The 22,780-nt window shown below is 40.7% G+C and overlaps 1 protein-coding gene across 14 annotated transcripts in view; it reads left to right on the top strand.

Moving 5' to 3' along the window:
• nedd4l (NEDD4 like E3 ubiquitin protein ligase) overlaps window positions 1-22,780 on the top strand; it is a 497,532-nt gene that overhangs the window by 417,491 nt on the left and 57,261 nt on the right. For 8 of the 14 annotated variants that reach the window (XM_072573778.1, XM_072573760.1, XM_072573727.1 and 5 more), the window contains 6 exons: window positions 300-434; window positions 2,047-2,163; window positions 4,111-4,308; window positions 9,407-9,484; window positions 10,135-10,189; window positions 14,514-14,572. In XM_072573778.1, coding sequence (XP_072429879.1) covers window positions 300-434; window positions 2,047-2,163; window positions 4,111-4,308; window positions 9,407-9,484; window positions 10,135-10,189; window positions 14,514-14,572 — 642 coding nt within the window. The remainder of the gene's footprint in view (window positions 1-299; window positions 435-2,046; window positions 2,164-4,110; window positions 4,309-9,406; window positions 9,485-10,134; window positions 10,190-14,513; window positions 14,573-22,780) is intronic. The other 6 variants (XM_072573770.1, XM_072573735.1, XM_072573720.1 and 3 more) reach the window with 3 other exon arrangements.

Raw genomic sequence — 22,780 nt, 5'->3', positions numbered from 1 at the left:
TGTTGGTGCAATTTAGATTACAGCAAGTGATGCCTAAGACACTTAAAATAGTTGTTCTATATGCATAATAATGAGTACTGTTATCTTTAAGCATGTTGTATTGTCTCTGAAGCCATGAATTTGAGCCAACAGTGTATCTATATTTCAGGTAGAAAATGAAAACTTTGACTATAAGATTTATGAACAACTGCTTTGTTTTGTAGTGTTGGGCTATGCTGTCCATTCGTTGTTCATTTCAGCTCTAATGATTAAGCATATAAACTGTCTGAATGCTAACAAATGTAATCGTCTTGCACAAGCAGTCACCAGCAGCCTATATACTCACAACACCTGGCTTGCCACCAGGATGGGAAGAGCGGAAAGACACAAAGGGACGCTCCTATTATGTAAACCATAACAACAGAACTACTACTTGGACTCGTCCAATTGTGCAGGTACGAAGACTGTCCTACAACTGTGAAGAGCAAGACAACATTGAGATAACGGCACACTTTGATTTATTTTTTCCAGACCTGCTTTGCTGGTTCAGTCGGACTTGTGCTGTTTTCTGTGTGGAAGCTGATTTTCTAACTTAGGATACTGCAAGTAATGCCAAAGACAGTGTCGAAATGATTGTTCAATATGCATAGTAATCTAAATGTTGTTAACTGCAAGCACATTGACCCTGCAGAATATTGTGTATATTTTATTCATTCACGGGATGAGGGCATCACTGACTAGACCAGCATTTATTGCCCATCATGGAGGGCACTTACAAATCAACTGCATTGCTGTGGGTCTGGAGTCATTTAGGCCAGACCAGGTAAGAATGGCAGTTTCCTTCTCTAAAGGACAATAATAAACCAGATGTTTTTTTTTCTGACAATCAACACTGAATTCATGGTCATCGTTAGATTTTTAATTCCAGATTTTTATTGCATTCAAATTCCACCATCTTCTGCAGAGGGATTCGAACCCAGGTCCCCAGAACATTACTTGGGTCTCTGGATTAGTAGTCCAGGGATAGCGCAATTTGGCCATCACCTCTCCTTCCACTAAATTATGCTGTGGATATAGCTATATTTCAGGGAGAAAATTAAAATTTGATTAGTATAAGGTGTTAAGATATTATTAACATAATAACATAGAAAATGTCCCGAACAGGTAAGCTTGCATATTTGGAATGTTTCTAATCTTTGTTGGTATAAGCCATAAGTTGTATTGTGCATGTAATATTGTAGGTAAAATCAAAACAATGATAAATCTGAAAAGTCAGGTAGAGTGCAACTTTCAGGTGATCATTTTGTAGCTGAATTGACCTCTCGCCTAATTTTCCATTTGTTAGGCCTGGCAACTGGGAGTAAAATAATAATTTTCTCTTATGAAAAGTTCCATGAAACTTGCAGAAAAAAACATGTCCCAAATTTACAGTGCAGAATTGTGTGGAAATGTTAAATGTGACAGTGGCAAGGGCAATTTGGTTTTCCTCCTTGCCAAAATTATTTTACTTGGAAATCACAATGAAATTACAATAACTGTTTCAGTAAGAATGTAATTTTCTTCCCTACCTCTAAGACAATTACCCTCAATATTCAACTGTGGAATTAAGTTTGGCCTTACAAGAATTTTGACTGAAGTACATACAATGTCATTTGTTTGAGTTGAAATTCTTGGAAGTCTTTGTCTAAAAACATTGTGGAAGCGTTTCTATCATTACAAATTGCAGCACTAACAAATGCCAGCCTTCCAACCAATGTCAACCTCCTCCTATTTTACTTAAAAGACAAAAAAGCAATGAATTCAACACTGGAAACTTGGAATCAACATGATGTGAAATGACTAAAATCTAAACGCTCAGCTTTTTCCAGCCACAGCAAATGAGCCCAGAAATGTATTTAGATTAAATACTTTGCTCCTTTAAACTCTTTGTGTGTTACAAATGTGAATTGTATGGCATTTAAAGTTTTAATTTGTGAACTTTTCAATAGCATTTATTCTACTGTAACCTAAACAACAAAACTAGTCTTCCTGCGTCAATTACTAATTTATTCTTCTTCATACTACCAGCATGCAGACGATGGTGCACCAGGTCCAACTGCCAGCAACAGCCTTTTAAGCGAGCCTCAGATAAGGCGGCCTCGCAGTCTCAGCTCACCCACAGTAACCTTATCAACTCCACTGGAGGTGAGAGTTGAGTGTCTTCGCTTCTGTACAAGGCTCTCAATCACCTTAACATTCCATTCTTTCCTTTCTTCCGTCACTACCTGTTTTCTTCAGCTAGTGTGCCTTTTCATCCAGCTGTGTATCCCAGCTAATCTACTTCGCATTCTTTGGCTGTGATAATTATAATCTTCTTTTCTTTGTAAAACAGCTCTTGCATGTACTGTCTCTCATAATGAAAGCTTTTCTGATTTTTTTTCACCAAAGTTAACTGTTGCGCACATTTCATTTGGAATAGTATTTATACATTCACTGAAGTAGTCAACCAGTGTTTACTAAAACTATGACAACCATTTTAATGCTCAAATAAAAGCTGTGTAATAATATGTGAATTTGTAATTTAGGTCTTGGATTTGGGGTATCAAATGTCATCTTTAACATAGCAAGTTTTCAGATGGTTCTGGCAATTATTGTTTTTACCTTGATGTCTACTTAAGTATATACTGAAAATGCATCTTTTTATGATTATTTTCTAAGCAGGTCAGTGGAGCTGAGTGGTATGCAAGAGGTCTTGAGAGTACTTGAACTCGAGACTGATAAATTACACTGCTTTCAATAGCACAATGCTTCCTGTATAATATCACACTTAACGTTCTCTCAGTAATTTACTATAATGTACTAAAATCTGATTGTCATTATGCAATTGTGAAATGTAATAATTTTACAACATATAGGTGGAATAGATTTACCCTTTACCTGCAGCAGTTTGCCAGGCTTCTTAGCACCTTTGAAACTTTAATTCTACTTCAGAGAAGGGCAAGCGCAGGCATTGGGAACTCTGCCATGTGAAAGTTCCATTCCAAGTCAAATGCCATTCCAACTTGTAAATATGCTGATGTTCTCTTGTCATTCTCGAATCCTAGAACTGCCTCCTTTAAAGCATGCAGCAGTATGTATTGTAGATGTTCAGGAAGATGGCTCGATTTTGAGTTTCTGACCTTGAAGGCTTGGCTGCTAATGGTGCAGCAATGTAAAATAAGGGATGCACAGTAAGTCAGAATTGAATAAATTCAAGTATCTTGGAAGCTTCTGGGGAAGCATGAAGTCAATGAGATGGTAGTGGTGAGATCATGAATAGACCTGAAAACAAGAACAGGAATTTTAAAATGTAAGATGTTGTTTAACCAGGATCTGGATTGCACGCAGTAGGTTGGAAGGCTGGGGATATTTAAAATGCAGTATCCACTGGCTACCACAATTTTACCTGCACCAGGAGTGGCATTGGGTCAAGCAGTGCAATTGATCCCTTCTTAAGGTTCTCATCCTACAGCCAACAATGTTCAATCATTGGGAAAGGTCTGCAAAAAGCTTCCCAATGCTGCTGGCTGGTGGAAAATCCAAAGTGGACAATGAATGCTGGGACGATTAGTGGTGCTGGAAGAGCACAGCAGTTCAGAAGTGGTCTCTATGCAGCATTTTCTGTTTTGTGAGATTGTGAAGTGTGAAATTTTTGCAGTGTTTTCTCAGTACTTTTCAACATGGCGATACTTGATTTATTGTTAAGCTAGTTTCAGAGTAAACTGTTTGCAAAGAAGGAAAACACTAGATGGAAGGTTTGTTTTCAACTTAAAGACTTCCATAAAAGTTTCTCAGTTTCGCCATTGATTGAAATTTTGTAATTATTTTGTTTGAAAATGCTTAAGGACTTTGCAGCATTTATAATTACTGTATTCCTTGTATCCAAGTTAATTGACTGGACCAATACAAGATATATAAAGCACATTAATTTTGCTGAAACTATGATAAAATTAGTTGCTGAACGGTTTATCTAAAGTGAGTATTTTCTAAGATTTCATACAGGTTGCAGCAATAAGAAAAATCAACACAAGTACTGGAAACTATTTAAATGAGTTTGGCCAAACCCAAGTCCATATAAGTATTTTCAATACATACCTCTTCATTTGTTTTCAGGGTGCAAAAGATCCCCCTCTGCGCAGAGCTGTAAAAGATACTTTATCGACTCCTCAGTCTCCACAGCTTTCACCTTATAATTCACCAAAATCACAGCATAAGGCTGTGCATAGTTTCCTACCTCCTGGCTGGGAAATGCGCATAGCTCCAAATGGCCGACCTTTCTTCATTGATCACAATAGTAGAACAACAACATGGGTAAGTCCTAAGCTGTACTAACAGTGCTATTCTTTTGAATTAGTGAATCGCAGCAAACAAACTTCTTTTCAGTATGGGGGCCAGGTATGTGGACATTGTTTTGGTTTTATTACATGAGTCATGTGATGAAATAAGTAGCTGATCTAATGGATAGTCTCTCTTTGGAGTTAGCACATCAAAATAATTGCATTCTTAACTCAGACTTGAGCATTAAGCAGTAATCAGGAAAAGTCTCTTAAAATGTGAAAAAATGTTTGGGGTGGCTTGCTCACTTTAATCTTTTTGGAATGGATCTTGTCAGAGCTTTCTGGTTGTTACAGAGAAAAACAAGATGATTATGTTTAGTAGAAGGTAATGCTGGCTAAGTTTTTAAAATATATTTTAAGTTGAGTTTGCATAAGTAGTACTGGGCATACAAAGCTTGTTCTGAAGGATAGATCTTGCGTATGGTCTTGCCAGCCTTGATTGCTACCTTATTTTAGTAAAAGTTGATTCAATTATCACTGAATATTGTGTGATTTTCCCCTTGAATACTTTTTCTATATAAAAATGCCAAATATCTGTAACCTCTAAAATATATACAGAAAAATATATATAAAAATATATACGGAAATGCTCAGCAGGTCTAGCAGTATCTGTGGAGAGAGAATCAGCATTAACCTTTCAGGTTGATTACTAAGGTTATAGATGTGTTAGTTTTAAGCAAAAAGAAGTGATGAGGATGGAGTGAAAGGAAAGGTCTTGTGATAAGGCTGAAAGCAGAAGAATTAAGACATGAAAAGCTTCAGGCTGCAAAGTTGAAGGATTTGTAATAGGATAAGGAAAGAAAAGATTTGTTGAGAGGAGATTTGACTGATGAACAGCTACCATCCCAAGACCAAAGAAAAAGAAAATTGAGAGTGACAAACTTAAAACTATCAAAGGTAAAGGAAATAAATGGGGAGGGGTGGGGGGTATGGACGGGGGCACGTACGGGGGTTGGATGGTGGGCATGGGTGGGGTTGAGGGTGGGCAGAGGTGGTGTTGGATGGAGTTGGGGAGCTGGGGCTCCAGCGCAGTGTGCTGCTGCCTCGTCTCCTGAACGGGAAGCAGACTTCACAGAAAACTCCCAAGTCCCAGAGGAAATCAACGAACCGAGGAGGGAGGAAGTGTTGTGTGTTCTAAAAGGTGTTAAGGTGGACTAGTCCCCAGATGCGGATGGGATCTATCCCAGCTTACTGAGGGAAGCAAGAGAGGAAATAGCTGGGGCTTTAACAGATATCTTTGCAGCATCCTTGAAAACAGGAGAGGTGCCAGAGGACTGGAGAATTGCTCATGTCCCCTTGTTTAAGAAGGGTAGCAGAGATAATCCAGGTAATTACAAACCTGTGCGCTTGAGGTCAGTGGTAGGGAAGCTACTGGAGAAGATACTAAGGGATAGGATATATACCCATTTAGAAGAAAATGGGCTTATCAGTGATAGGAAACATTGTGTTATGTAGGGGAAGGTCGTGTCAAGAGGTGACAAAGTTGATTGAGGCGAGGGATGTAGATGTCATATACATGGACTTTAGTAAGGTTCCTCATGGTAGGCTGCTGAAGGTGAAGTCGCATGGGGTCCAGAGTGTTCTAGCTAGATGTTTAGACAACTGATTGGGTAATAGGAGACTGAGAGTATTAGTGGAAGTGAGCTTCTCAAAATGGAAGCCTGTGACCAGTGGTGTCCTACAGGGATCCGTGCTTGGAGGAATGGTGTAGGTTGCCTCATTAGCAAATTTGCAGATTACATTAAGATTGATAGAGTAGCAGATAGTGAATGGGATGGTCAGAGAATACAGCAGAATATAGATCAATTGGAGAGTTGGGCAGAGAAATGGCAGATGCCATTTAATCCAGACCAATGTGAGGTGATACTTTTTGGAAGATGTAATTCCAGAGCGAACTATGGCAATGGAAAAGTCCTGGGAAAATTGATGTACAGAGAGATCTGGGTGTTCAGGTCCATTGTCGCTGAAGGTGGCAACACAGGTCAGTAGAATAGTCAAAAAGGTATACGGCATGCTTTCCTTCATCAGACGGGGTATTGAGTACAAGAGTTGGCAGATCTTGGTTTGGTTCAGCCACATTTGGAATATTGCATACAGTTTTCACCGCTACATTACCAAAATGATATGGGTGCTTTGGAGAGGGTACAGAGGAGGTTCATTAGGATGTTGCCTGGTATGGAGGATGCTAGCTATGAGGAGAGGTTGAATAGATTCGGATTATTTTCATTGGAAAGGAGGAGGTTGGGGGTTGGGGTGGGGTGTCCTGTTTGAGGCCCACAAAAGTCATGAGAGGTGTAGACAGCGTGGATAGCAAGAAACTTTTTCCCAGAATGGAGGACTCAGTTACTTGGGGTCACGAGTTCAAAGTGAGAGGGGAAAAGTTTAGGGGAGATGTCTGTGGAAAGTTCTTTATGCAGAGGGTGGTGTGGCTTGGAATGTGCTGCCAGTGGACATGGTTGGGGTGGGTATCTAGACAGGTACATGAATGGGCAGGGAGCAAAGGGATACACATCCTTAGACTATAGGGCAGCAGATTTAGATAGAGGATATGGATTAGCGCAGGCTTGGAGGGCCAAAGGGCCTGTCCCTGTGCTGTGATGTTTTTTGATCTTTGTTCTAAGAAAAAAATTACTGAGCATTCTATTGGGATTGGAGACCTACATTTAGGATCTTGAAGGAAATGGCAGCAGAGATCGTGAATGTATTGGTTATAATGCAAAATTCCCTGGATGTGGAAAGGTTCCAGTGGATTGAAATATGTAATGTCCGAATTCAAGAAGGGAAAGTAGCAGAAAGTAGGAAGCTATAGACTAGTTAGTTTAATATCTGGCTTTCGGAAATTGTTAAAATCCACTATTAAGGACATTTGGAAAGTCGAACACAATCCATCAGAGTCAGTATGGTTTTATGAAGTGTAAATCATGTTTGACTAATTTACTAGAGTTCTTCAAAGGTGCGACAAGCAAAGTGGACAATGGAGATCTTGTAGCTGTAGTATATCTGGACTTCCCAGAGGGCATTTGCTAAGGTGTCACAGGAAAAGTTAAAGCATAAGGTAAAATCCCATGGGATTATGATGATTTATTAGTTTGATAAGACATTCTGCTAACTGACAGAAAGCAGACCGTCAGGATAAATGGTATTTTTGTGGTGGCAAGCAGTAATTAGTGGAGTGAACAGAATTGTGTCCTCTGGTCCCAACTATTTACAATTTATATTCATGACTTGGATGCAGGGATAGAAGGTACTGTTGTCACATTTGCAGATGACAGTCAGAGAGATGGGATAATAAGTTGCATAAAGAAATTTACAAATGGATATGGAAAAGTATGGTAAATGGGCCAAAATTTTGCAGATGTAATTTAATGTGAATAAATGTAAGGTAATCCATTTTGATTAGAAGAGAAGAAAGGCAACTTTGTATCTAAATGGAGAGAAACTTCAAAATGCTTCAGTGGAGAAGGATCTCAGTGTCCTCCTGTATGAATTGCAGAAAACTAATATGCAGGTACAGCAGATGAAAAAGAAGGCAAGTGGAATTTTGACATTTATTGCTGAAGAAATGGATTTTTAAAAAAAGGGAAGTGTTGCTGCTATTAGGACATTCGTGAGACTGCACTTGGAGTATTGCATAAAGTTTTGGTCTCCTTACTTGAAGGAATGCAGTTACACTGGAGATAGTTCAGATGAGATTCATTAGATTGATTCCAGCGATGAGATTGTCTTATGAAGAGAGGTTGAGTAGAGTAAGGCTGTACTCTTCAGAGTTTTGAAGAATGGGGAGATTTAACTACAGTACCTTAAAACACTAAAGGGAGTTAACAAAATAGACAAAGAGGATTTTTTTCTTTTGTGGGGCATTCTAAATGTGAGGTCCTGGTTTTAGAACAAAGGTGAGGAGAAATTACCTCTGCGAAATGGTTGTGAAACTGTGGAATTTACTATTTCAGAGTACAGTGGATACTGGGATATTCTGTAAATGTAAGGAGCAAATGGACAGGTTTTTAATGAGTAATGGGTTGAAAAGTTATGGAGTGCAGGCAGGAAAGTGGAGTTGAAGCTGAGATGCGATTAGCCAAGATTGCGTTGAATGGCAGAGCAGGCTGGAGAGGCCGAATTGCTGCTGCCTCCTAATTCTTGTGTATCTAGAGTGACGCAAGCTGAACAAATGCCAATCTCTTATGTTCTTAGACCCCTGAAATGGGATTGATTTGATTTATTGTCACAAGTATCTTTTTACACAATACAGTTGCTACTCTCTGGCCCCATCTTAAAAGACAATACAATAAATCAAGCATCGAATATAAAGGCAGAAAAATGAAGGAATAAAGAGCTGCATAACATTCTGATGTAGATGACACATCCATATAGAGACAGAGCAGTTATTCAAACAATGTTATGACCTCTTACCTATTATGTAAACTATTGTAAACAATTCACCTAAATAATCCTATGAATATGAAAGCAATTAAGAATAAAAGTCTCTCAAACATGAAGGAGAGGATGTGTTTTTTTTTAAAGAATAGCAAGTCTACATCTCTCCTCAAGGAAGGAGAGTAAGGGAAATTGTCTAGTTGCAGACCAGTTAATCCAGTAACAGCTCTTGGCAAACTCGTACACATCATGAATCACAATAAAGTTAGTATGCATTCAGATTTGGCGAGGTGTATGATAAATAGTCAGAATAGGTGATCTGAAGGAAAATTTGGTTTGACAAATTAAGGTAATGGTGACCTGCTGTCAAGAACTTCTACTTTACGCAAATGACTTCAGATGCACGCAAAGTCCTTTTTCATTTTCATTTTGAAACAACTCAGCAGCTTGCTGAGCGATTTCATTAGGCAGTAGAGAGTCAAGCTACATGCCTCAAAGTCTGGATTCACACACAGCCTAGTTTGGTTAAGTATAGCAGACATCCACCTGAGATGTTTATTCATGTTTTCTTGATTATCGAATGGATTCATGATCATTGTCAATTAGACATACATTTATTCCAGATTTATTCATTACTTTGCTAATTTTCTTGTTTGATCCCAATAATGTGATAGTTCTCAAAGAGTTTACCTTTTCAGGAGGATCCACGGTTGAAATATCCAGTTCACTTAAGAGCAAAGACTTCTTTGGATCCAAATGACCTTGGACCTCTCCCGGTTAGTGCTACAAATTTATTTAGTTTTACCAACATATAAATAGCAACTGACAGTATCCCAATGAGGAGTAACTGCACAGTTCTGATTCTAAATAATTATTCTCACATCCTTACCACTATCCCAGTATAAAAACCATAATATGTAGACGTTTTTAGGCAGTTAAATAAATGGCATGCTGTGTATCAATGCAACATGATTTCCTTTCATGATCATGCAAACAGCCCGGTATAAATTCAAACATGTCTACTGTACATGGCCAACTTCTACTATGTTAAAATATAATCATTATTCAGTGTGAATGCCAACAATATGACAAAGCTGTCACGTGTGACTACAAGACATCAATTTTATAGCAAATTAATGCTAATGTGAAATAGTTTATGAAGAAATCTAATTCAGTTTTCCCATACACTGTCGATGTCTAATATTTGGTTGATTTTTTTTTTCACGATTTGTTCTTACCATGGTATTTCAGTGAAATTTGTTTATCCTATTAAAGACTTTATCTCTACCCCTTACCCTTGTCCCTTTTCGAAGAACCATTAAACCCAATTTCTTTCTAACAATGTGTAGATTTTGATGTGAGATATATGTAGCATTCTAGTATACTGTTACTTTGAAAAATGCTTCTGTTACTCTTTATTTTAAAGCCTGGCTGGGAGGAAAGGATCCACTTGGATGGAAGGTCATTCTTCATAGATCACAGTGAGTCATATGGCATATTCCAAAAACGAAAAACTTTAGCTTTTTATTATTAATGGCAATCTCTGGAAGAAATTGGAATTTTTATCAATTGTCATGACACGACATGTACCAAAAGCTGAAAAAAACTCACTTCTATTAAAAAGGCAACTTAGAATGTATCAATTCAGTCTTGCAATTTAGCACAATGGGTAGGAAGAGGTAATATTAACATAATGGCACAATTCTAATGAGTGTGCAGAAACAGAGGGACTAAGGGAAAGGACATCTTTTGAAACTTCAGTTCAGATTATTGAGTTGGAGCTATATACATGACAACACGTGGAGGAGGCAGAGAATTACCTGAGCGCTGTTTCAGGAGATAATCACACCCTTTGGATTAATGACATCAAATTTGGATCATGGTCTGATGAGGGCATTTATAACTGATAGTCATTACTATCAACAAAATTGCAATCATCTAAAGCTGTTCATAAATTTGACTGTCTTAACAGTAAATGACTAAGTAGTCTAAAGATGGGCAAGGTATAGAAAAGTTAGGACCATTGAATGTTTTGGGCTCAGTTTTGATGTTTGAGGCAGGTAACAGAAGATGGGAGATTTTCCTAGCTGATGTGGGAAAGCCCCCAGTTAAAAGCTGGCAGATACCTTCTGAGTTCAAGGTGGAATCTCTACGTATTGCACAAGTCTCTCCTGTGGCGGAAGGAGTATCCACCAACAGCAAAGGCTGCTCACTCAGAAAGAAACTCTGCTCCCGTCTCTTGAGACTGCAAGGAATGTGCTAGAGGTTATCGTCACTGAATCAGACTGGGTGAGCAGACCTGCATGTGAAGGGTAGCAGCAGTGGAAGATAACGGAAAAACTGGCATTATAGAGTCTATTCATTCTGTTCTACCTGCCAGAGCTAAAGTGTGAAGTCACAGGAAAAAAATAGTTCGATACTTGGGTGAACATTTCTTTTGTGTCTCTCTTGATTGGCCAAGTGGTTTAAATTGGGAGATATTATTATGCTGAAATTTGTTTCTAAAATACTTAGCATTCAAATGAACTGATTAAATAGAATAGAGATGGCTAGGCAGGTGATGTGTGGCAGCTGCAGTACATGGGTTTTGGTGGACACGAATGTGATCCATTGTCACCTCGTGTGCAAATATTGGCTGCTTAAGAAACTTCAGTTCAGATTATTGAGTTGGAGCTATATACATGACAACACGTGGAGGAGGCAGAGAATTACCTGAGCGCTGTTTCAGGAGATAATCACACCCTTTGGATTAATGACATCAAATTTGGATCATGGTCTGATGAGGGCATTTATAACTGATAGTCGTTACTATCAACAAAATTGCAATCATCTAAAGCTGTTTATAAATTTGACTGTCTTAACAGTAAATGACTAAGTAGTCTAAAGATGGGCAAGGTATTACTTTTGCATAGAAAAGTTAGGACCATTGAATGTCTGGACACTGGCAAAATAACAGTACAACAGCCTTATGTGGTACTGGTTTTAAAAAGGTGAAAAAATAGATGCCCACAATCTTCAGATCCATCAGTTTAGCTCCACTCAATATGAAATAATTGAGATTATCGAGAGTGAAGTTTTTCAACTATGGCCAAGGTGAATTCAGAAGACCTTATACCTGAGCTATTAAATGATGAGAAAGTGACACTTTTAGACGGAGTGTATCCAGGCTTTCAAAAGGCTTTTGACCAGGCAACTGGTGGAAACCCATCAGCCAAACTTCAGAATGGTGAGATTCAGGATAGAGCCTCGAAATGGATAAGAAACTGTCTGTAGGATAGACAGAAATGAGTACCCTTTGGAGCATCTGTATTCACATGGTTCCCCAGAGTTTATTATTGTGTTACTGTTACTATTTTCATTTACAATAAATAAACTGAATTCTGAAACTCAATAGAATGCTGTCAACTTTATGAATGATGAATTCAATTTCATTGTGAAAAACACATCAGAGAAAGTAACTGTGAAATTACAGAATATTTAGGTGAAGTTTATATATTGGCCGATCAACAACTGAAGACAAGAATTATCCACAAGGTTTGTGTGAATGGTGTTAAAGTAGCCAAGAATGAAATGGAAAGATGGTTAAGAATCTTAGGTGTAGTACTGAACCTGATGAAGGGCTTTTGCCCAAAACGTCGTTTTCGAAGCTCCTTGGATACTGCCTGGACTGTTGTGCTCTTCCAGCACCACTAATCCAGAATCTGGTTTCCAGCATCTGCAGTCATTGTTTTTACCTCGTAGTACTGAATGTGTTCAACCAGTGCAAGGCAGTCGTCAAAATTGAAGGTTTTGGTCAAAACTGTTGAATATGAATTAGTAGAAGAAGGTATTCTCCTACTGTATACCATTCTGTTAGGCCATGCCATCAGTACTAAGTTCAATTCTGATTGTCAATTCAGAAATATTCAGACACTGGACACTGTAGAGACAAGTTATGGAAGTACACATCTGGTGTCACCTGAGTCATGAGAAAATATTAGAGAAAGTTGAGGCTAGAGTTAGCCTTGCCCACGTGGTGGACACAAGATAGCCACAGCATTCCAGCTGTAATGAAGTTTTCTTGTTTTGTTAACTTTTAAATTTTTAGTAACATGAAACTAAAATTTGTTCATCTCGCAGTTGGCAATTCTGCTCCCTACATTCCTGCTGGCTGCTTCATATCTATTTGGCTAGTTTTCTGTCATTATTCTCCTGCTCTACTCAAACTTTTCATGCAATAATGTTTTCACCAGTCTGTATTTATGGATTACCTGTCACATTTTAGCAGTTTCTTCAGTTTCAAGTTCTGCAGCAAGGGTTGCTGGACCTGAAACTTTAACTCTGCTTTCTCTACACAAATACTGCCAGACCTGATAAGTTTTTTTCAGCAGTTTGTTTTCAACAGTTTCACAGGTTGAACTGTGGGAATCTGGAACCAATGGCTTCACAAACTCGGACACTTTGGTCATAAAAAACAACATTCAAATTGCTGTACAAATTGAGAAGGACACCGCAATTCTGTATGACTTCATAATTGGGAAAAAAAAGCAATTACTTGAATATGCTCTTCTGCATGTAGCCATGTTTCAAGTTTCTTAGAATAAAAGGCTATAAATTAATAAACTCATAAGAATAGCAGCAGTAGTAGGCCACTTAACAAACCAACTAGGAGAAAGTCAGGACTGCAGATGCTGGAGATCAGAGCTGAAAATGTGTTGCTGGAAAAGCGCAGCAGGTCAGACAGCATCCTGCTCCTTGGATTTTCAGCACTTTACAAACCAATACAAGTTAATCTTTATTACTGACCATGATTTAGAGATTCCGGTGTTGGACTGGGGTGTACAAAGTTAAAAATCACACAACACACAACATCACAGTCCAACAGGTTTAATTGGAAGCACACTAGCTTTCGGAGCGACGCCTGATGAAGGAGCATCTCTCCAAAAGCTAGTGTGCTTTCAATTAAACCTGTTGGACTATAACCTGGTGTTGTGTGATTTTTAACTTTATTACTGACAAGTAAGCTGTTAGAACATAGAACAATACAGCACAGAACAGGCCCTTCGGGCCACGATGTTGTGCCAAACATTTGTCCTAGCTTAAGCACCTATTTATGTACCTATCCAATTGCTGCTTAAAGGTCACCAATGATTCTGACTCTGTCACTCCCACAGGCAGCGCATTCCATGCCCCCACCACTCTCTGGGTAAAGAACCTACCTCTGTCATCCCCCCTATACCTTCCACCCTTCACCTTAAATTTATGTCCCCTTGTAACACTCTGTTGTACCTGGGGGAAAAAATCTCTGACTGTCTACTCTATCTATTCCCCTGATCATCTTATAAACCTCTATCAAGTCACCCCTCATCCTTCTCCGTTCCAATGAGAAAAGGCCGAGCACACTCAACCTATCCTCGTACGACCTATTCTCCGTTCCAGGCAACATCCCGGTAAATCTCCTCTGCACCCTTTCCAAAGCTTCCACATCTTTCCTAAAATGAGGGGGCCAGAACTGCACACAGTACTCCAAATGTGGCCTTACCAAGGTCCTCTACAGCTGCAACATCATCTCACGACTCTTGAATTCAATCCCTCTGCTAATGAACCATAGGCCTCTTTACAAGCTCTATCCACCTGAGTGAATGCTATCTGACAGAATATATGCTTTTACAATTCTGGTATATTCGAATACCAGATGAACTGGCTTTTATTAAAGGTGAACAGCAAGAACAAAATTCATAGGGTGTCTTCAATTGTGCTTGATTGCATATGATTTTATAATTTCTATAACTTTATATTAATAAATCATTTGCTATCTCATTGTAGATACCAAAATTACACAATGGGAGGATCCTAGACTACAGAATCCAGCCATTACTGGTCCGGTAAGTAGTTTTTAAAAGAGAAAATTGACAGTTATTTACAAACTGCATGTTTTCATTTTCTCCTAATGTTTTCAGGTCATAACACCCCATTCGTTGTCTCCCTTCTAACCTTTATCCCCATCCTCACCTAGTCTTGTTTTCTGCTGAAAACATGTTCTGTTTGCAGTCAGGTCACTGTTCAGGATGCCATGAGTCACAGCTCGTGCAGACTTGAATGGTGGAGGAAGCACTTATGTTTTCTTCCTCTTCTCACTTTCCTCACCATAACAGATGCCTGAGGATTAAATGCCAGTTCAGATCATTTAGATGTTAAGCTTTAGCATTGAATTCCTTGTGTGGTTTGTTTTGAAAAGTCTTTTGTTCCATTAGATAAACTGTTTACTGTAAACTGTATGCTGTTAGTTTTGAGCAGAGTTGCTACAGATAATAGCGTCCAGGATTATTTGAAAAAGGCAGTCTTTTTTGAACAAAGTGAATCCTGTAGCACTCTCCAAAATCCCTTTCCAAATATATTTCAATATTCTCTTTCTTCAAGAACAACTTGCATTGAACAGCATTTTAATGTAGTAAGAACTCTGAGTGTTTTATAATACACAGAAATGAATCCCAGTGCAATAGCAGAATAATAATTAGGGAAGGTAAAGCAGGGACAGCCCAAGGTAGGGAAGGTAGGTAGGTAGGTTCAGGCTTCTGAGAACATTAAAAGACCTAGTTTTGCTCTTACTAGAAGAGCATTGAATACAAAGCAGGCCAAAGGTGAAAGAACAGAAGAATACATGTGAGGATGGGGAGAGGGAATATGGCAATGATGAGGATGTCAAATTGGTATTGATGTAATGCTTGACTAGATAACGATGAACAAGGCCAAATTAACCCTGACGTGCTGAGTTGCTCTCGTGTTTTCAGTGTTTGTGCCTGTCTTGCTGTGATTTTTTTTATGCCTTACTGTGGGCTGTTTCCCTTCTAGAGTGAGAGGCAGGTATTACAGCACAGAAAGTGGGTGGCTCAGCTGTTACTTTTGTTGCAGATGGGTAGGTACTCCGGCCTATCTGTATTAATCTCACTTCCCAGGACTTAGCTCATAGCCATTTCAAGTGCTCATCCATGTGCCTCTTCGAAGGCTATGAGATTTCCCATTTCTAATCCCTCCCTGGCATTCCAGTTTCCCACCACCCTCTGGTGAAAACCCTTTCCTCAAATCCCCTTAAACCTTCTGCACTTAACATTAAAAGTTATGTCCCTCATTATGATCCAAATAGCAGCTTTTTATCTACCCTCTCATAATTTTATTATTTGACTCCATGAATTTACTTTGTTCACAAGTATTAGAAGAAAGTTAATTGAAGTTGAAAGAGGGGATCCAAGATGATGGTGATCTAGGAGGATCACGTTGCAGAGCTTTACACCACATCGCAAGTGGGACGAAGTCCTAGCCCACCCCACCCGGATGACTGCGATATCCTGGGACTCTGGACGGGTCACGGTGTCCCAGGAAACTGTTTTTTTTTAAAAAAAACAGCTTACCTTGGTTTTCACTGTCCAAAAATGCTGGAGAAGGGAGGATGTACTTCCGAGGCCAGGCCCACAGCTCAGCCTACAGGATCCTCTGACCCGATTACCTACCAGGCCCTGGTGAAGGACCTCACGGGATGTTGGGAAAGCGGATAGAGAAGATGCTGGCCCTGATCTCTATCATGCTGCAGAAGCATGATCAGCAGCTGGGAGACCTGGAGCAAAGGATGAGGTAGAACACACAGTCGCAGTGGTGGAAGCTGATACTGGTTCCTCCAAGGAAAGGATCGAGGCCCTGGAGACTCGGGTCCATAATTTGCATGACCAAGTTGATGACCTCGAGAACAGGGGCAGGAGAAAAAAATATTTGGATCGTGGTCTGCCGGACGGTAAGAAAGGTGAGCGCCTGGCGGAATTTATTGAAGGCTGGTTGCCAAAGTTCCTTAACTCGGAGGCTAGAATGAGAGGCTTGAAGATCAAAAGGGCTCACCGGGTCACGGCACGTAGGTCAGGTCTAGACCAACGTCCTCATTCTACCTTGGTGCGGTTTCAATCATTATAGATTAGATTAGATTAGATTAGATTAGATTAGATGATTTTTAGATTAGATTAGATTAGATTACTTACAGTGTGGAAACAGGCCCTTCGGCCCAACAAGTCCACACCACCCCGCCGAAGCGTAACCCACCCATACCCCTACATCTACATCTACCCCTTACCTAACACTACGGGCAATTTAGCATGGCCAATTCACCTGACCTGCACATCTTTGGACTGTGAGAGGAAACCGGAGCACCCGGAGGAAACCCACGCAGACACGGGGAGAACGTGCAAACTCCACACAGTCAGTCGCCTGAGGCGGGAATTGAACCCGGGTCTCTGGCTCTGTGAGGCAGCAGTGCTAACCACTGTGCCACCGTGCCGCCCACATAAGGAGAATAAGGAGGGAATCATGGAAGCTTCCAGAATCCAGGGGAAGAATCCGAAGGCTGTAATTTATGAGGGCTCTAAGATCATATTCTTCCAGGACCTTTCAGCAGCGGTGATCCAGAAAAGAACATCCTATGACGGCATCAAGAGAAGACTGAGGGAGCTTGGGATCCAGTACTCTGAGGTATCCAGCGGTACTTCGGTCACTTTAGATTGATCTATACATCTCTTTGAGAAGGCAAGAGACTTTCTGGACAAATTAATTTAATCTGAACAATTTAGAATGCGCAAATAGTAGTGTTGTTTGGTATGTCTCTGTTTCTCTCTTAGAAAAAAAGAACAAGTCCGGTCAGAGCTTTCTTTTCCTTTCCTTTTTATTGGTAATAATCTGGTCTAAACAATGCTTGGCAGCGGTTGAGATGTGTACTTTCAATTTCTAGGTTAAGTTATACCAAAGGATGGGTGAGGTACTTTCCCTTTTTAAAAAAATTTCTTTACTCACATTGTTATTTCATGGTGTATTTTCTTTCTTTTCTGCTTGTGTTTGTAGTGTGGCTCTAGCTCAGAGGATGGAAAATAGCTAGATGCCTACTTACGGGCAGTTTATGCCCGGTTCATGTATTTAAATGCCCAGGCTGCAGTATTGGCAGCGGGATGGGAAGTTGTGTTTTGGGATGTGTAATTACCCCCCTTGAGCAAGGGGTTGAGTTCCTCTATTCAGCGCCATTGGCACTTGATATGTTTTTTTTATTTTTGTTGTATATAGTCTTTGATAAGTTTGTTAACTGTAGTGGTTTTCGTTGATGTAGTTTTTATGTTCAATGGATCTTACAACACTAAGGCTCATCGATTTGTAATTCGAGTTCCTCCTCTCTGGAATTTAAATGTTACTGCAGAAGGTTATGGCTAATGACTTGATTAAGTAGTATACTGGGCACATCAAGGTGATTCACTCACCAATTAAGAGGAAGAACATACTTTTGAGTCTTAGAAAGGAAAAGATGGATATTGCTTTGTTACGGGCGATGCATTTGGATGATACGGAGTATTAGAAACTACAGCAGAATGGCTTTGATAGGGTTTACTTTTCACCTTTTTAATACCAGAAGTAGGGGAGTGGCTAAGTGAGGGGGGAGGTGTGGGCACAAGTTTTGCATTTCTTGCGGTTGCAAGGGAAGGTGCCTGGAGTAGAGGTTGGGTTGATGGGGGGGTGTGGATCTGACGAGGGAGTCACAGAGGGAGCATTCTTTCCGGAACGCTGATAGGGGTGGGGAGGAAAATATATCCTTGGTGGTGGGGTCTGTTTGGAGGTGGCGGAAATGATGAAAGATGATTTGATGTATCTGGAGGTTGGTGGGGTGGTAGGTGAGGACTAGTGGGGTTCTGTCCTGGTGGCGATTGGAGGGGTGGGGTTCAAGGGCGAAGGAGCGGGAAGTGGAGGAGATCCGGTGGAGAGCATCGTCAACCACGTCTGAGGGGATTAAAGGTACACACGGGAAGTTTGTAATTCTCAAAGCCCTGATAAACAAGGAAGAATATGGTGTTTTAAAAGTTTGTTGCCCTCCGGCCCTTCCCCTGAAATTTCTGGTAGATGCGTTCTCTAAACTGATCAGCCTCAAGTCCCGGCATATGATTATAGGGGGAGATTTTAATTGTCTCATGGATCCCACAGTAGATAGATTGTCCAAAGGCCCCCTGATACCCTTTGTACAAACTAAACAATTAGTGGATCTGTGTGTGGAGTTAGGGTTGGTGGATGTCTGGAGACGTCCCTACAGGCAGGGATTTTACGTTTTTCCCTAATCTGCACAGATGTCACACCAGGATTGATTTTTTTTCTGACCCCTGTGGCAACCCTGAACTTGGTGGCATCGTGTACGATTGGTAATGTTACCATCTCCGATCATGCTCCAGTGTACCTGTTGGTTAAGGTTAAGGATGTTATATAGGGCCTGAGGCAATGGCGAATAGATTCCTTTATCCTCAAGGGTAATAAGTTTGTGGAGTACTCCTGTGGGGAATTTAGGGCATTTGTAGATTAAGTTTGTAAAATTAAAGCCAATCCTATGGGTGCTTTTATAAAGGTGCTAGGTCTCGTGGGTGAAAATAGATTCCCATTTAAGTGGTCACAGGGAGGTTTTGTGTTTTTGGGCATATTCATCACTCCAGTTCTTGATCGATTGTTTAAAGCCAATTTTGTTCAATTATTCAACAAAATCATGCAAGACCTTCAAAGATGGGAGGCGCTTCCAGTCCCATGGTTAGGTCAGATGGCACTTAATAACATGAATATTCTCCCCTGTTTGCTGTACACTATATGGATGCTCCCTCTGATTTTCGATAAGCAAATGTTCAGGAGACTAACAAGCTGGTTCACCTTTTATTTGGCATTGTAAGCAGCTCCTTACTAAATTAGCTAAACTGCAATTGCCTCATAAATTGGGGGAGTGGATCTCCTGGACATGAAAAACTATCAACAAAGCTCGCTATTATCCTACGGGAGTGATTGGGTCTGTGGGGGCCCTTTTTCAATATGGCTAAATATCAAAAGCTCTCAGGCAGGGTGCCCCCTGACTAGCTTGCTGTTTTGGACAAAATGAGGACAGTTAAGGAATGTTTCCAGAGCTCAATAGTTATCAATATTGTTAAAGCATGGAGGGCAATTCGGCAGAGGGAAAGCAATATTGGCAAAACATCTCATCTAACAGCTATAGTGGGTATGCCAGGTTTTCAACCGGGAATGATAGATTCAGGATTCAAGGGGCGGCTAGGGGTGTGTCTTGCATGGGTGATTTATTTCAGGGAGCCACGATGATGTCCTTTGATCGGTTAGCTCGGAAATACGAGCTATTTAACAGGGACCTCTTTCGTTTTTTCAAGTTAGGGATTTATTTCAAAAAAAGAGGCTACGTGGCTCAGGGATGGGCAGCACTGGCAGTTTAATGTTCCAGGATCCAAATGCTACAGGAAGGATAGAAAGGGAGGCAAGAGAGGAGGGGGAGTGGCATTTTTGATCAAGGATAGCATTGCGGCTGTGCTGAGGGAGGATATTCCTGGAAATACATCCAGGGAAGTTATTTGGGTGGAACTGAGAAATAAGAAAGGGATGATCACCTTATTGGAATTGTATTGTGGACCCCCCTCCAATAGTCAGAGGGAAATTGAGAAACAAACTTGTAAGGAGATCTCAGCTATCTGTAAGAATAATAGGGTAGTTATGGTAGGGGATTTTAACTTTCCAAACATCGACTGGGACTGCCATAGTGTTAAAGGTTTAGATGGAGAGGAATTTCTTAAGTGCGTACAAGACGATTTTCTGATTCAGTATGTGGATGTATCTACTAGAGAAGGTGCAAAACCTGACCTACTTTTGGGAAATAAGGCAGGACAGGTGACTGAGGTGTCAGTGGGGGAGCACTTTGGGGCTAGTGACCATAATTCTATTCGTTTTAAAATAGTGATGGAAAAGGATAGACCAGATCTAAAAGTTGAAGTTCGAAATTGGAGGAAGGCCAATTTTGACGGTATTAGGCAAGAACTTTCGAAAGCTGATTGGAGGCAGATGTTCGCAGGTAAAGGGACGGCTGGAAAATAGGAAGCCTTCAGAAATGAGATAGCAAGAATCCAGAGAAAGTATATTGCTGTCAGGGTGAAAGGAAAGGCTGGTAGGTATAGGGAATGCAGGATAACTAAAGAAATTGAGGGTTTGGTTAAGAAAAAGAAGGAAGCATATGTCAGATATAGACAGGATCGATCGAGTGAATCCTTAGAAGAGTATAAAGAAAGTAGGAGTATACTTAAGAGGGAAATCAGGAGGGCAAAAAGGGGACAGGAGATAGCTTTGGCAAATAGAATTAAGGAGAATCCAAAGGGTTTTTACAAATATATTAAGGACAAAAGGGTAACTAGGGAGAGAATAGGGCCCCTCAAAGATCAGCAAGGCGGCCTTTGTGTGGAGCCACAGAAAATGGGGGAGATACTAAATGAATATTTTGCATCAGTATTTACTGTGGAAAAGGAAATGGAAGATATGCACTGTAGGGAAATAGATGGTGACTTCTTGCAAAATGTCCAGATTACAGAGGAGGAAGTGCTGGATGCCTTGAAATGGTTAAAGGTGGATAAATCCCCAGGACCTGATCAGATGTACCTGAGAACTCTGTGGGAAGCTAGAGAAGTGATTGCTGGGCCTCTTGCTGAGATATTTGTATCATTGATAGTCACAGGTGAGGTGCCAGAAGACTGGAGGTTGGCAAATGTGGTGCCACTGCTTAAGAAGGGCGGTAAGGACAAGCCAGGTGAGCCTGACCTCGGTGGTGGGAAAGTTGTTGGAGGGAATCCTGAGGGACAGGACGTACATGTATTTGGAAACGCAGGGACTGATTCGGGATAGTCAACATGGCTTTGTGCGTGGGAAATCATGTCTCACAAACTTGATTGAGGTCTTTGAAGTAACAAAGAAGATTGAGGGCAGAGCAGTAGATGTGATCTATGTGGACTTCAGTAAGGCGTTTGACAAGGTTCCCCATGGGAGACTGGTTAGCAAGGCTAGATCTCATGGAATACAGGGAGAACTAGCCATCTGGATACAGAACTGGCTCAGAGGTAGAAGACAGAGGGTAGTGGTGGAGGGTTGTTTTTCAGGCTGGAGGCCTGTGGCCAGTGGAGTGCCACAAGGATCGGTGCTGGGTCCTCTACTTTTTGTCATTTACATAAATGATTTGGATGCGAGCATAAGCGATACAGTTAGTAAGTTTGGAGATGACGCCAAAATTGGAGGTGCAGTGCACAGCAAAGAGGGTTGCCCCAGATTACAACAGGATCTGGACCAGATGGGCCAATGGGCTGAGAAGTGGCAAATGGAGTTTAATTCAGATAAATGTGAGGTGCTGCATTTTGGGAAAGCAAATCCTAGCAGGGCTTATATACTTAATGGTAAGATCATAGGAAGTGTTGCTGAACAAAGAGACCTTGGAGTGCAGGTTCATAGCTCCTTGAAAGTGGAGTCGCAGGTAGATAAGATAGTAAAGAAGGTGTTTGGTATGCTTTCCTTTATTGGTCAGAGTATTGAGTACAGGAGTTGAGAGGTCATGTTGCAGCTGTACAGGACATTGGTTACGCCATTGTTGGAATATTGCGTGCAATTCTGGTCCCCTTCCTATCAGAAAGATGTTGTGAAACTTGAAAGGGTTCAGAAAAGATTTACAAGGATGTTGCCAGGGTTGGAGGATCTGAGGTACAGGGAGAGGCTGAACAGAGGCTGTTTTCCCTGGAGCGTCGAAGGCTGAGGGGTGACCTTATAGAGGTTTACAAAATTATGAGAGTCATAGATGGGATAAATAGACAAAGTCTTTTCCCTGGGGTCGGGGAGTCCAGAACTAGAGGGCATAGGTTTAGGGTGAGAGGGGAAAGATATAAAAGAGACCTAAGAGGCAACGTTTTCACGCAGAGGGTGGTGCGTGTATGGAATGAGCTGCCAGAGGATGTGGTGGAGGCTGGTACAATTGCAACATTTAAGAGGCATTTGGATGGGTATATGAATAGGAAGGGTTTGGAGGGATATGGGCCGGGTCCTGGCAGGTGGGACTAGATTGGGTTGGGATATCTGGTCGGCATGGACAGGTTGGACCTGTCTTTTTCCATGCTGTACATCACTATGACTCTATCTGGGAGTGCAGGTCTATTGTACCTTGAAGGTTGCTGCACAGGTGGATGGAGTTGCCAAGAAGGCGTATGATATGCTTGCCTTCATCGGATGGGGTATTG

This window comes from Chiloscyllium punctatum, chromosome 1, assembly GCF_047496795.1.
Source record: "Chiloscyllium punctatum isolate Juve2018m chromosome 1, sChiPun1.3, whole genome shotgun sequence".
Lineage (NCBI taxonomy): Eukaryota > Metazoa > Chordata > Chondrichthyes > Orectolobiformes > Hemiscylliidae > Chiloscyllium > Chiloscyllium punctatum.
Note: the sequence above shows the minus strand (reverse complement) of the source record. Positions and strands in the feature narration are given on the sequence as shown.